This window comes from Dromaius novaehollandiae, chromosome 1 (assembly GCF_036370855.1).
Source record: "Dromaius novaehollandiae isolate bDroNov1 chromosome 1, bDroNov1.hap1, whole genome shotgun sequence".
NCBI lineage: Eukaryota > Metazoa > Chordata > Aves > Casuariiformes > Dromaiidae > Dromaius > Dromaius novaehollandiae.
Genome location: NC_088098.1, coordinates 41,281,798 through 41,295,903, shown reverse-complemented (window position 1 = coordinate 41,295,903; position 14,106 = coordinate 41,281,798). Strand labels below are relative to the sequence as shown.

The following is a 14,106-nucleotide window of genomic DNA, read 5'->3' as shown; positions in this document are numbered from 1 at the left end:
AAGCCTGATCCCAAAATTTGGGAAGCTCTTGGTCCAGGATGGAGAATACTTGCTCCAAGAAGAGCTATGCTAGCCCTACCTCCTCTATGGGTCCCTAATCAGGAAAAAGCCTGATCACTTAGCAGTACAAAACACCATATTACTTTTTCTACTCACAGGTATAAAGATCAGTATAAGTAATAAGTAACTTTCTTTTAATCTTAGAGACAGGGTTGGAGTCTTTTTTTTTTTTTTTTTTTTTAGTAGCCAGATCCTCAAAAATGTTTTTGTAGCTTGTTTTGTTGCCTTAGCTTTATAATTGGCATGGACCTTAAGAGCTGGACCAGCCTTCAGAAATAAAAACAGTTTCTAAAACTGTGAATTCATGGTTTGCTTTATAGCTTGTTGTAAAATGGCAGGTGCTGACCTGACACTCAAAATGTTTGATACAAATCTCTCAAGTGAAGCCTTAAGGAACTGATACTTCTTCTGCTCCTTTTCACTGTTAAGCTGTAAAATCTTGCCTACGAGTTGAAAAGGGTTTTTTGTGTGTGTGTCTGTAATGACACCACTGTACTTTCTCAGGTTTCTTTCTTTGAGTTACTTACTAAGTACAGCTGTCTGAAAGTGAGACTTCTTTCTCTGCCAGTTACAGACTTGATAAAGAGAAAAGGGCAATAGGTATCTAAAAGCGTGGGAGGAATTGTCTACTGGAGGTGGCTTCTGGAGCACCTTTCTCCTTTAGGAACCTATATAGTTTAAAATAAACATTTAACTGAAAGTGGCTAAAATCACAGAGATCACATACTCCCACACCTCAGGTTTCGATAGGAGACATTGAAGCCATTAAAGTTAGTTATATTAATAGCTTGCTATCATTCCTCATAAAAAATAAAGCAGTAGGACATCTACAGTGCATGCACAGCTATATGCATGGACTTGTACAGCTTGAAAGTTATCAGGTCTCAGGAGACTGAACCCATGTTATGTCCTTACAGATGTGCTGGTATGGAGCAATGATCGAGTCATACGCTGGATACAAGCTATTGGCCTACGGGAATATGCAAATAATATTCTAGAAAGTGGTGTACATGGTTCACTTATAGCACTTGATGAAAACTTTGATTACAGCAGTTTAGCTTTATTGTTACAGATTCCAACACAAAACACCCAGGCAAGTTTGTTCATGCTACTTCTCATTAATCTGTACCCATTATTATTTTTTATTCACCCTCAATCATTTTAATTGTTTCCTTTGGTATCTCTAGGCACGGCAGATCCTTGAGAGAGAATACAACAACCTTTTGGCACTAGGAACTGAAAGACGACTTGAGGAAGTAATTAATTTTGTTTAAGATATTTATACAAGATCACAGTAAAATATTTATGAAATATAATGCAATGAATGAAGATATGTTAATTCACACATTGTTAGAGTCAGTTACAGCTGTAAAAATTAGGAAATGCCAAAATCAAGGTTTTTAACATAACTTTCTTATGGCTACATATTCATAATGGATACTAAATTTTTTGCACTGGATTCTCACCTTAAATGAACATTTCTCGTAGAGGACACATACAGAAAGGAGTGGAAGCTGCACTGGCCAGCGCAAGTGGGGGAATGCCTCTGTAGCCTATTCTTTAGGACAGTTACACCCTTCCTTTAAAAGAAAGAAAAAAAGAAAAAAGAAAAAAAAAGAAAAGTGTGTGTTTGTTCTTTTCTTTAAAGATAATCAAGATGTAATAGAGTATGATTTGGGGCAATTATCCAGGATGGGGAATCTCAAATCCATCTATAGAAAATGTTCATCTTAAGGTAAGAGTCCAGTGAAAAAATATTTAAGTCTTGGATTTCTGCATGTGAGGAGTAAAACTTTTAAGAACTTGCCCAAACTGTGGGATTCCGATAAATTCTGTGCATGCATATGAGTGCTTAATTTTTATTGGCACTTTACGTAAGCCTCCTAATGGAGGTACTCTCTGTCATTATATTTGGAAGAGATCTGACTTTTAAGGAAGCTCCAATTTAGCTGACACTAAAAACCTCTGCTATATCAGGCAAGAGATTTAAGTAAAGCTTTCCACCCTAATATTTAATGTTTCTAAAGCGTTTGCTTTTGCAAGAGTGTCTCAAATGCACTGTAGTTATTGGATGCAATGAAAGAGAGTAGGGTATTTGTTGTGAAATAAATGTGGTAGCAGGAGAGGCAGCAGGCAGCCAAATAATTAATCACAGATTTCATTTTGCCTTATCAAATACAAACCTGTGCATTGACAGAGCGATGACAAGAACTTCAGACGCGGCCCCTCCTGGCGACGACAGTTTCCTCCGCGCGAGGTGCACGGAATCAGCATGATGCCCGGCTCCTCAGAAACGCTGCCAGCTGGATTCAGATTAACTACAACATCAGGGCAGTCACGGAAAATGACAACGGATGGTATGCAGCGATTTCTGCACTTACTGTTGGAAAGCAAGAGGCTTATTCTAGCATGCTAAATTGACTTTTAGTGCATGTCTTTCTTGCAACAGAACGGCTGAGTTCATTTAACTAGTATAAGCATGAATGAAGTCTGGGAAACTTGAACTGGGGAAGGGAGACGCACTGACCTGGCATACTATAATTTTTTTCAGGTTTAATTCAGAATGTCAGTGTTCATTTAAAAAAACAAAACTAGCCTTTGCATCCTCCTGGGTGCAAAGGAACCATTCAGAAAGAGAGGAATTGATTAATTTACTGGCTTTCATGTAAGCTTGCAGATAACATCTGAGCAAATTTTTCAGCTCATAAACCTCTGTAGTAGGTGGAGTTTATTTTAGAGGATGAACTTAGAAAACGGTCTATCAATCATCTTTATTTTCCTGTTTGACCTTCAAACTAACCAGCTTAACTTTAACCATCAAATAACTGAAGCTGCTAACAGTTTGAGCATTTGCTAAGTGCACTACATATCTCGTTGTTACTAATGCTTATTTCAGTTACTGAATACCGATCTTAATTTTTCCTTGAAATCTTTTACCTCTGAAAAGACATACTAACTTGGCAATGGTTGAACAAGTAACAAGCAGATCATAATAAAAAAAAAGTACAACGGAAAATTGTAGCAAGAGAAGGGGCAAATCCCACTGCAGCTATTCCTTCAGGTATATGGACAATAAAATCATGTCAGTATATCGATTTGAAGTTCTGAGAAGTACTGGTACACAAATTGGCCCATTTCAAGTACTGCCAACTGTTCATTTCCTTCTGAGAGCATTTAACTCCTCATAGAATTCTCATCTATTTTAAAGAAAATTAATAAACTGTTGGTAGTTATTACATTTTGTAACTCTTTAAAAAACCTGGTATGACAATATAGCTGCCTAAATTCCATTGCGGTCTCTCACCTTTTAAAACTATCACTTTATAGTTGCACTGACTGCATCACTGTATTCCATTGACTTCACTGCTCATGTGCACGCTTTGCTTTTAATCTTGCAATTTTTGGCAATGACAAAGTCATAAGACAAGAAGGATCCATTCGAAGGCAAATTCCATTTACAAATGAAGATACTAGTTCCCTAGGCATTTCCATGGCTTGCATTGCTAAGCTAAGAACCTTACAAATATTGATTTTTATCTTCTAGCCATACCATGAAGTAAAAGATACTATTCCTGTTTTACAGAGGCACAGGGAATATTTAAGGATTTGTCTGAGGTCTTCTAGACAGTTTATTGTTGAGCTGGGTACTGAACTCAGTAGACTTAAAGGTAGATAGCTCTGAAGACCAACATCTTCATCCAGGATTTGGCTTCCTGTCTTTCAGTGATAAGAACGTTCTATTGCTTAAGCAGCATGATAGGTATATGTTAGGGCTTACAAGAAAATAAAGGCAAAAGTATGTTTTAAACTGTTTAACTCACTTGGGGCAGACAGACTCAACAGCACACCAGACATGAAGCAGCTCCGAACGAGTTGAGAACTAGCCCATGCCCCCATCATGTCATCAAGAGCCGCAATGTAACTCAGTAGCCGTCCTTCCAGTGGGAAATTGATTGATTGATTTTCTTCCTGATTCTAAAGAGGTTTTGGTTTGTTTGTTTGCAATTTGCAGTTGCTTCATCACGACTGCAGAGGTTAGACAGCTCAACAGTTCGCACATACTCATGCTGACAAGGCCTAGCAAAGAAGCCAGCACTGAATTGTTGTGAGTATTCATAAGGGGCCATCATGAAAGGTCTATGTAATTGTATGCTACACCCAATGTTCCTTGGCACTACTCAAGTGAGAGCCACCATGGAGCAGAGGACCTAACTTAGACTCACCAGGGGGCCCATTTGATCGAGGCAAGTCTTGAGCTCAGTGCAGGAGACGCAAAGTTCTTCTTTTCCTCATCTCACATATCAGGGTCTCTCTGCTGACAAACCACAGTCATACCCTCAGAAGATGAGACAACTGTTTTCAGAGCACTCTCTTCAGATGACGGCTCACCAAGCCTAATGTATTTTGTATGTTCTCAGCTTAAAGCTAGAACTCAGGAGAGAGCAATAGGCACAGAGACAGAATTTACTCTGAGAGCTTGAAATAGTTCTATTGTGAGCTGGAGAGAAAAACAAACAAAACACCCCCCTAGTAAAGCACAAGTGTTGTCCTAGATTTTTATTTTTATTTTTATTTCAATGAGAGGTATGACTCAACTTAGGACATTAGGTAGCTGAATAAGGTAGGACAAAACTTTCCCTATAGAGAAAATCTTCTAAAGTTATCTATTACAGAGATGCTTGCATTTTGCTCAAATCATTCAGAAATGACCAGCAGCAAAGAAAGGTGATGGATGCAACCCTGGATCAAAGCTGATACCAGAGTTCTTACTGCATAAGTATCTTGCCACTTAAATATGGCTATGAATCGCACAGTTATCCTTCCAAACAGAGCTCTGTAAAAAATATTATTTGCTACTAAATCATGAGTCTTAAAAAAAATACTAACATGATGAGCGCTTTCATCAATATGGCACCATTTCATGCTATTATCTTCTTAGGAACATAGTTTTCTTTTCCATGTATTGTTTTTCCCAGAGAAGTACCAGGGAGAGAGATAGATAAAGTGTGGATAGCAACAAAACCTCACCAGGCATCAAACATCTAAATGCTTCTTTGGCTGTTAGATATTCTAGGCAAGAGATGCCAGGATCTGCAGGAAAGGAATTGCTGCCGTTTCTAGCCAGCAGTCTTTTTTTTTTTTTTTTTTTTTTTTTTTTTTTCTCTTTAGCCTGGAGATGCTTGGCACCATCAAGATTTTGGTTCTGGGCATGCTCAAAAAAGCACTTAGGAACCAGCAAATTTTACCTATGGAAAATGTAGATTGCTTCATAGTTGTTCAGGAGACTGCATGAATATAAAATACTAACGTAGTAGAAAGAGCAGCTTTTAATGCTACTGAAAAAATAAATACAGGAGATGATTTCCCCCCCCCCCCAAAAATAGATGAAGTTGCACAAATGGTCCTGCAAAAATTATAATGGAGCACATACCCACACGTACAAACATTACTATAGTTTATGTATAAACTGGGGCTCAGTGTTATGCCGTAAAGTCAATCAGAGTACGTTCACTGCATTCAGTGGGCGCAGAACGCTGTAGCAGAGACACCACTCCTTTTATCCTTCAGCATTATCCTGTCTCCTTTAGCATTGCAATGTTGGAAGCAATAAATTAAGACTAAGAAAGCAAGTTCAAATGGCAAGCAATCTAAGGTACCCAAATGTTAATAGGCCAGGCGTAGAAGGTAATATTTTTTCCAATAGGTTTAAAGAGTGCAACAAGGGCAGAAATTGAAAATTAGTATGTTAATAAAAACTAGTTATGATTAGCCAAGCTGTATATTCCTGCTGTATTCAGTAATTGTCTAAAAACTAGTGAACTATATATAGAAATGCAAAAAAAATTGTTGGCCCTATATATATAGGAACTATGTATTTTGAGCAAAAAGATGCTTATACAAAGCTATACAAGTTAACTTATTTCAAACAGTTTGTGGCACCAATGCAAACAATCTTGACTAGGTTGAAGTTGTATGCTTTCAAATTGCATTTCAGATCTAAATTTGACGTTGTTACAGAGCTTTAAACTGCAAAGGCAGTGAGATGGTATGAACTAGAACGTTAGTATATTCGTTATGTTTAAGTGCAATTTCAAAATGTCAGGTAGCTTAGCTATCCAGAAAGCAAAGAAATTATATAAAATGTAAGCATTTCTGGGCCTCCCTCTGACCTAGAAACTTTCAGGAGGCATGTTGTGATCCATAACCTGCCCTCATTTCCTGAGTAGCAGTTTCATCATGGAAAGGAACTGCCTGCTACTTGGACTAAAGGGAAGGTTATTGATTACAACCTCCTGAAATCTTCCATGTCAGAGGGAGGCCCAGACTTGTAACCTTGCCTAGAGTAAACCAACAGCTGTGGTACTCTGGTGACTACATTTACATGGGACTGAGTCTAAGCAGCAGACGGGCTAGCTGGATGAGCTTGTTGCCACACAACAGCAGAAGAAGAGAATTTTTGAGACTAATAAAAGGGAATATGCATAGGAAGAGTGGACTGAAAGGAGAGCTGCGAATGGGTTGCACATGGATTCAATTCACATGCTTTCAAGTTCCATTACAGGTATTTTTTTAATCATTTGTTGAAACCACCATGATGAGTGGACAGAAAACATGAAGTGGCATCCTCCGAACAGTTTTATCAACGGCCCAGCTCAGTCTGAACATGTTCTCAAGATCTAATGTTTAGCATTGTTTAAGGCTGCTGCTGTCTGGCCATTTAATCTTGCAGAGAAGTTGTTAATCATAGTGCATATGAGATCGATCAGCCTTCTGCTGTGGTGGCTCTATGCTGTCCAGCTCAGCATCTGGAGGCAGTTACCCAGCCAGTGGAAGGATGTAACTTACTGCCGATTTGGCAGTGCTCCTGTTTAAACGTTCCCTACACCTGCGACTCATGAAATACATGTCATGGCCAAGTCAGAAGGCGCAGTCAGGAGCGCTTCACTGCCATGGGGAGGGAGCACTGGAATATACACAGCTTCGATTTTCTACCAATGAAATGTCAAAGGGAATTTAGTAAACGCAAATATGTCCTTTATCAGTGAAGGCTTCCAAAGAGGATTTGTAAAGACAAATGGAGAAGACGACTTCCAAAACAATGTGAATGATGATCTGGAAACAGCTGGTCCATAGCAAAGAAATCACCAGGGTCATAAAGGTATATGCTGTCAAGCTGCAGTGAAGAAGGAGAATCACAGAGTTGTCAGTAGGGTCTATACAACTAAAATATGTGGCACAGGGCTGAACAAACAGGCAAAGGTCTACAGATGCAGGAAACCAGAAGCCCCAATGCTGAATCAAAACATCAAGAAATAGCTGTAAAATGACCATATGTAGGAGTTTGTTTCTAGGACAGGAATCAGTACATATTAGTAGAAGATTAAAATGTATTATTAATAGAGTTATGTGACAGATCTAAAACAGCAAATGAATGTCTCCCTCAGATACTAAGGTTTTACTAAAACAAGCAACAGCTTATTCAGTGCTGTAACACTGCTGTTGGTGTCCCTGCATCCTAGACAAAATGAGAATCAAAGAATCTTGCTAATTAATGTTTGTTTATTTTTTTCCTTTAGATGTCATCTCTTTCTTCTACTTTACCTGAAGTGCACTACCACTACTTAGGAAAAAGAGCATTAAAACTCTCTTCAAGAACAGGGTAATAGGGAAGAGAACACAAAAGGTTTATCAGACAAAGTGCTATGATGTTCTTTTCACATATTAATTAGTTTAAAGCAAGAATAAAAAATCCTAAATTATTTTAAAAAAGAAAAACAAAACAACCTCCCCCTTTCCTCTCAGCATTTCTGTCATCAGAAATTTGGCAGTAGTGCACATCCAAAGCTTTTATCAAATGAAGCCACTCATTTTTACATCATTCCATCTGTTTTATTGTAAAATACTAGACATTTACGTATTTACTGTGTATGTATTTCTTTTAAAATGTGTAAGTCTTATGTAAATGGATATAAATATGATTTTTTAAAAATAAAATCTATGGTACATGGGGTCTCAGTGCAAACATTTGACAAAACAGTGTCAATAATACTGTTTGTATCTTTCCATTCCACCATTTTTACAGTTTTTGGATTGTAACAGTCAAATGAATATGTTTAGCAGAGTTAGAAGCTTCAACATGTTCTTACTGAAAAAAAAAAAAAAAAATCTGTCAATATTTCAAGCTGAACACCTGCCTCTGATGATCTAAAATAGAATGAAATAACCTGGAACTGGAGCCAAAATGGACCTCTAAAGACAAAATAGAAATGTCAGATATCTATAGAGAATCACCATGATGGCTCACCTCTTAGAAAAAAAAGCAAGCAAAACCCAGAAGAACTGTTTACAAAAAAAACAAAGTAATTTAATAAAACATGATTTATACAAAAAAAAAACAAAAACAAAAACAAAAACTTTCTTCTATGTTTCTTGCGGACCAAGAAGATTCTTGCTTTACCAAGAGCCACCTTTTTGTTCCAGGATCTTCAGTCACCAGCCAGCATTGGAAAATAAAAATCTAATGTTTGCATAAAATCAAATTCTCGAGTTTCCAAATATATTCAACACAGAAAATGAAAGAAAAGAGAAGCTAAACCCCACCATTTCTTCATTATAACAGGGCATTAGACAGGCTCCTGTCTAACGTTATGCTTTTAGCCAAGATGGCCTTGCTGAGACTTCACAGAAGTCAGTTTTATCAGAGGAAATAACTGAAAGACAGAGTGATTAATATATAGTGTATAAAAGTTTAGAAGAGCAACTATTACCTGCTGTGGCTTTATTTGGTGGTGTTATTGTTGTTTATTCTTTGTTTAAATGGGAAGTTTCAAAGTAAGACCTATTTATTAGTCATTTACCTATTTGCTATTTTTCTGCTGCTTGATCTTAGCTCAAGACCTGTCTTTTAGTTATTTCTTTTAGCAGTTTGATCAGCAATGTTTGCACGTACATAAACATTTGTTTTGTCTATTTTCATTTGGCAAATTTCAGTCAATCAGATGGTGAAAGATTTTTCTCCCCCAATGTCAATAAAAAAGAATTCAGTGCTATTTGTGTTTATAAGTCTATTTAGCTTGGTACATAGTAGCATTAAAATAGTTTGGATGCCGGATACTTCTCAGAGCTAAGCATAAGCACATTTTGCCACTAACAGGTATGAGTTACGATGAATTTACTGGTCATAATCTGCCACGAGAGGGAGCACTGAACTTGCTTATGTGTATGGTACGACACCTTTGATTACAACACAACTGTATAAAGACAGGGCTCTCTTATGTACAGTTCCTCGGGCTTAACCAACATCATTGTTGCTCGTGTTCTTTCTTCTCTTCCTCCAGCCCCCTTTTGGATTACTTTAGTCCAGAATGTCACGAAGTAAAGCAATGCAAACACCATTTTCAGTGGTTGTAGTATCATTTGCATACACCCCCTCCTTGAAAATTCCAGTTTGATTTTTTTTTTTTTTTTTTTTTTAAGGCTTTCTTTTTCAGCCTGCATTGGCACAGCCCTCACTCACATTCGGGGGCAAAGGGAAATGAGGTGTGTTGGGGACAGGAATGAGCAAAGTCCTGGGAATAAAGTGGTAGGTATACTGCCCCTGGAGTACAGAACCCCCAAATTATTTCCCCAGTGGAAGAAAACAGCTCAGAAGAATTAAAAAATATATTTTAAAAATATTACTGTGACAAAGGCTAGCATCCAAATTACAAAAGCTCTGAGTACATCCCTCTCTTCCTCACATAAGCTGAAGCTCTACTCTCAACATCTAGAAATTATGAGTATGCTAAATGTCGTCCAGTTAGTTCTGATTCTTTTGCACACAGGGACTAATTATTACACTAACCTCTCCCAGCCAACTTTCAAAAATCTACTCACATGCTTTTTCTAAAAGACAAAATTTAAAAATCAGTGCTCTCCTATCTCTTGTTAAATATGCTTGCTCTTCCTCGAGTGTATAACCAGGTTGTTGGGTAGCGAACAGAACTGTGCACAAGAATCACTAGTCCTTTCCCCACTAGCTTTGGCAGTAATTTCCCCTCCCTTTCCCCAACTCGGCACAAATCTAAAGCTGTAAACAAACCATTCTGCAATCACAATTCCTCAAAAAAGGCTCCTCAGAAAAACAAAAACAGTGCCCATGAAACAACTGTATTTCCATACTGCATTGCTGCTTTAAGAGCGCTTTCTTGGTCTGCATTTTCTGAGTGGTGATGAATAAGCTGTTTGGCATTTCTGGAATCTTGCACATTAGCAGAGCACATATGACCACTCTGCCCCTCTCTCTTATTTCAGTTTTGATCTTGAATGATCTCTACCTAAACCGAAAACAATAAAATAAAGGTCATCTAACATGCTCAGGCTTCCTCAGAAAGCCAAGAGAAGTTAAGACTGCTAACTACTCAAGCTCTTCACAAAAAATTCTGATAATGATTTCTTGTCAATACTAATATGAGCAACTAACCCCTCAGAAAGGCTGGTGCCTATATTGCCACTACTAATCTCTGGCGACTTGGGGTTTGTTTGTTTGTTTGTTTGTTTTTTAAGTCAGATACTAAAATAAGTTCTAGATGCTATCCTGTTCTCCCTTCCTTAAAAAAAGGCCCAAACTAGAAAAAGGTGTCCTTATGTTACAGATGGGGGGAACTGGAGCAGAAACATGAGATGTCAGTGGGAAAACTATACAAGGTCCCAGGAAATGAATTCTCCTCTCCTCCATCCTATTGTAGTATCTTTCCTGCCGGGTTTGTATTCTTGCTAATTAATTCCCCTCCTGCTCCTTTTGCATGCATTTATAACATTGTGGCTGCAGCTGGGTAACTGTACCAAAAACTAATGTCTATGCTTTCATTGTACCTACAAGTAATGGACATACACTTCATGAATGTGCCACAGCTTCTCTGTGCTAAGATACTTGTGTTTTCTTATGGAAAGAAATCCTTGTTTGAGTGAAGACCATCTGCCTTCAAAAGCTGTAGCCAAACTACAAAATAGCATATAGTAACAGAATTTTGTTACCTGCATTTTATGTGTATCACATATTTAGCGTTAGTAACCCTAACCCTAAGACAGCCAAGGAATTCAGTACAGAAATCCCCGTAAGATCTCTTATCATCTTCTTTTAAAGGCCATAGCCAAACTACAAAATAGCATATAGTAACAAGAATATTTAAGGCAGAATGATATCACAATGTTCCACAGGGTTGACTTCTAGCTTCGCAGCTGGACTAAGACTGTAAGACATGCTCTATCCAGTCAAGCCAGTAGGCCATCTAGCCCATCTTGGAGAGTACCAAAAGTACCTGCTGTTTAGGGAGAACCCATGAACCTGGTCATTTTTTGCAGTCCCTTCGTATCATACTACCCTGGTATTTACAATCATGTGTTAAAGGCATATGCCTATCCCTTTAGTATCTGTTTATGGGCCTATTGTCCCTATTTTGAACTTGCTGATAGTATTTGGGTCCAAAACTTCCTATAGTAACCAACTTGCTTTTAACCTGCTTCCTTATTAGCTTCAGTGAGTGACTCTTAGTTCTTTGTATTGCTTGGTTTGGTGAAGAGCAGCTCTACACACATCTTACCGCTGCCTTCAAGACTTTGTAAACTCTTAATTTAAAGAGAGGAAGTTTGGGGGGGGCGAGGGGGGAGGGAATAAATTCAAAGAGTTTTAGCCTTTTTATTTTCTCCTTAAAAGGCAGCTACTCCAAAACATTTTAGCTCCTTTTTTTCTATGCATCTTCTACCTCCCCTGTGTTGTCATGGAGATGCGGTGACCAAAATGGTAAATGATACTCAACACGTGGGAACACCCAAGGTTCCACAGTGACAAAAAGATGCTTCCTTTTTTGTTCTCAGTACCCTTCCTGATGATGCCCAACATCATGTTGACTGTTTTTGGCTGCCATTGCACAACTGATTTTAAAGAACTACCAGTGATGACTCCAAGATGACTCTACTGACCTGTAACTGTTCAGCATAGTTTGCTAAGCTGGAATGCTTCACAATTGAAAAACACTCAGCAGCCTCTGCAGGGCACTCCATTATGTGGCACAGGCCTCCTATTAAAGCCTTAGTATGTCAATAATCCATCCAGAAGAAAATAATATCCTGATCAACCAGCTGCAACTTATATAACTATTTCACAGCAGTTATTAGGACATCGCTGAGGAGCAAAATTACTCCCACGTGTAAATCACTGATCTGTGTAGTCAGCACATCTACCACAAAGCATCATTAGCCTTCACTCAGTCTTTAAATGTTTTTGCTCCCTGTCCAGATTGTGATTTTCAACTACATTAAATAGCTGAGCAGGATGGCTACCTTATCATGCAATTATCTGCCAACAACCAAAGTAAAACACAGATTCAAACCAGGCTGTTTTATTATATGACTGTATGACTTGGTCCAACAGTTAGTAGCTGGCTCAACTGGGGGTCCCAAGAAAAAAACACCTGGACTTTTTTTTTTTTTTATTGCCTATGGCACTGGTAGAGCTTACTGGGCCCAAGACAGAATCTGGATAAGGGTAATTTTAATTAGCTATCTATCTATTGTCATTTGGCTGTTATATCAATCTACTGTTTTATCTTATCACAATACTATTGTGCCACTTAACAGTGCTACAGTCCTTAACTCTAACCAAAAGGTAACAATATTTCCAGACATCCACTTTTGAGGACACACTCCAACAGCAAAATATGTCTAGACTCCATTTCTACCTTGTTTAGCCTATGTAGGGAACCTCTCCTTTATCCCAACATCTGAATTCACCTATTGCTTACTGTTACTTCCTCTAGAAAGCAAAGCTGAGTTTGAATAACTTTTTTTGTTTCAAAACATTTCTGTGAACATGTATTTTAAAAAGGATCTTTACATTTATTGTTTGGTTAAAAAAAGCTTGAGAAGTAATGTATTTAGAGTGCGTATCCTCCATCTGCTAGTATGCTGAGAACCTGCAAACTATTTTGGAAAGGCCTACAAATTCAAGAATGGTCTGCCTAGTATCTGCACTTGCTAAATTTCTTGGCTATATATATATATCTCAGCAAGCCTGAAGCATCTGTTTATGTCAGCAAAAAAAAATCCCGGTTATCCTTTTTGTAAGAGTGATACACACAACAAAATTAGCAAAAATGCATAGAGTAAATGTATTTTTATTTCAAATTTTTCAAATTCATGTTTTTATTCAATATTACTATGGATAAATCAAAGTTTTCACAGATTTTTAAAGCCAGAAGACTTCATCTAACATCCTACAAAAAAGGCACTTTGGAAAATCACTGAATAAAACAACTAAAGGAATCTAATTTATAACTGACAGACTTGGCAAAAATCAGTGGAAACCAGAAAAATAACTTTACTTTTTTTAAAAAAGATAAAGCTCATATTTTGTAAGTGAAGACAATTTATATGTGCAATAATTTTCACATTAGAATTTCTATTTATTGCTGTCCTCATACCATGACTTACCTTTTTTAAGCTGTTTTAGCCAAATTCAAGTTATTGTTCTCATTATATAATAATGGATTAAAATGGAAGGTCACAAGAGACCATATTAGATAATCTAATGATTCTTTCTAATTTAAGGCTTTAGAAATGCATGAATTCTATCTGCAATTCTTAGCAATCTTAATATCCAGCATAAAATGACAACATGCAGATGCTTCAGCATGTTTCATTGGTTATGACAACGTTAAACAACACAGTACCATTTCTGTAGTAAAAAATTTTGTCCCAAATCACTACTCATTTTTAAAATGTGGTGTTTCTTAACAGAGAGTCTCTTTGTATATTCCAGTTTGTTATTAACCTATTATCACATTTGATTTTTCTTCAGCACTTCTTCAATGTGTTTAAACACACTAGCATCTTCAATGGTTGGTGTTATCTGAAAAGGAATATACAGAAACATGTGATAGTAGATTGTTATCCTTCAAGCAGTAATGAAACAGAATTTAATTCAGAGAATCATCTAATTCTAGCTTTCAAAAGCTCAACTGAGAACACAGTATTTGGAAATCTCTTGAGCATGAAGATCTTTTGGGT

At 37.4% G+C, this 14,106-nt stretch overlaps 2 protein-coding genes across 16 annotated transcripts in view; one reads left to right on the top strand and one right to left on the bottom strand.

The window, feature by feature from the left end:
- Window positions 1-9,110, top strand: part of PPFIA2 (PTPRF interacting protein alpha 2) — a 351,928-nt gene extending 342,818 nt beyond the window's left edge. For 11 of the 12 annotated variants that reach the window (XM_064509631.1, XM_064509622.1, XM_064509603.1 and 8 more), the window contains 5 exons: window positions 978-1,153; window positions 1,248-1,316; window positions 2,258-2,417; window positions 4,073-4,165; window positions 7,638-9,110. In XM_064509631.1, coding sequence (XP_064365701.1) covers window positions 978-1,153; window positions 1,248-1,316; window positions 2,258-2,417; window positions 4,073-4,131 — 464 coding nt within the window. In that variant the 3' untranslated portion in view covers window positions 4,132-4,165; window positions 7,638-9,110. The remainder of the gene's footprint in view (window positions 1-977; window positions 1,154-1,247; window positions 1,317-2,257; window positions 2,418-4,072; window positions 4,166-7,637) is intronic. The other variant, XM_064509618.1, reaches the window with a different exon arrangement.
- Window positions 9,111-13,198: 4,088 nt separating this feature from the next.
- ACSS3 (acyl-CoA synthetase short chain family member 3) overlaps window positions 13,199-14,106 on the bottom strand; it is a 92,101-nt gene continuing 91,193 nt past the window's right edge. For all 4 annotated transcript variants that reach the window (XR_010388557.1, XM_064509593.1, XM_064509597.1 and 1 more), the window contains one exon: window positions 13,199-13,948. Coding sequence is in view for 3 of the 4 variants with exons in the window: in XM_064509593.1 (XP_064365663.1) it covers window positions 13,877-13,948 (72 nt within the window). In the remaining variant the exon portion in view is untranslated. The remainder of the gene's footprint in view (window positions 13,949-14,106) is intronic.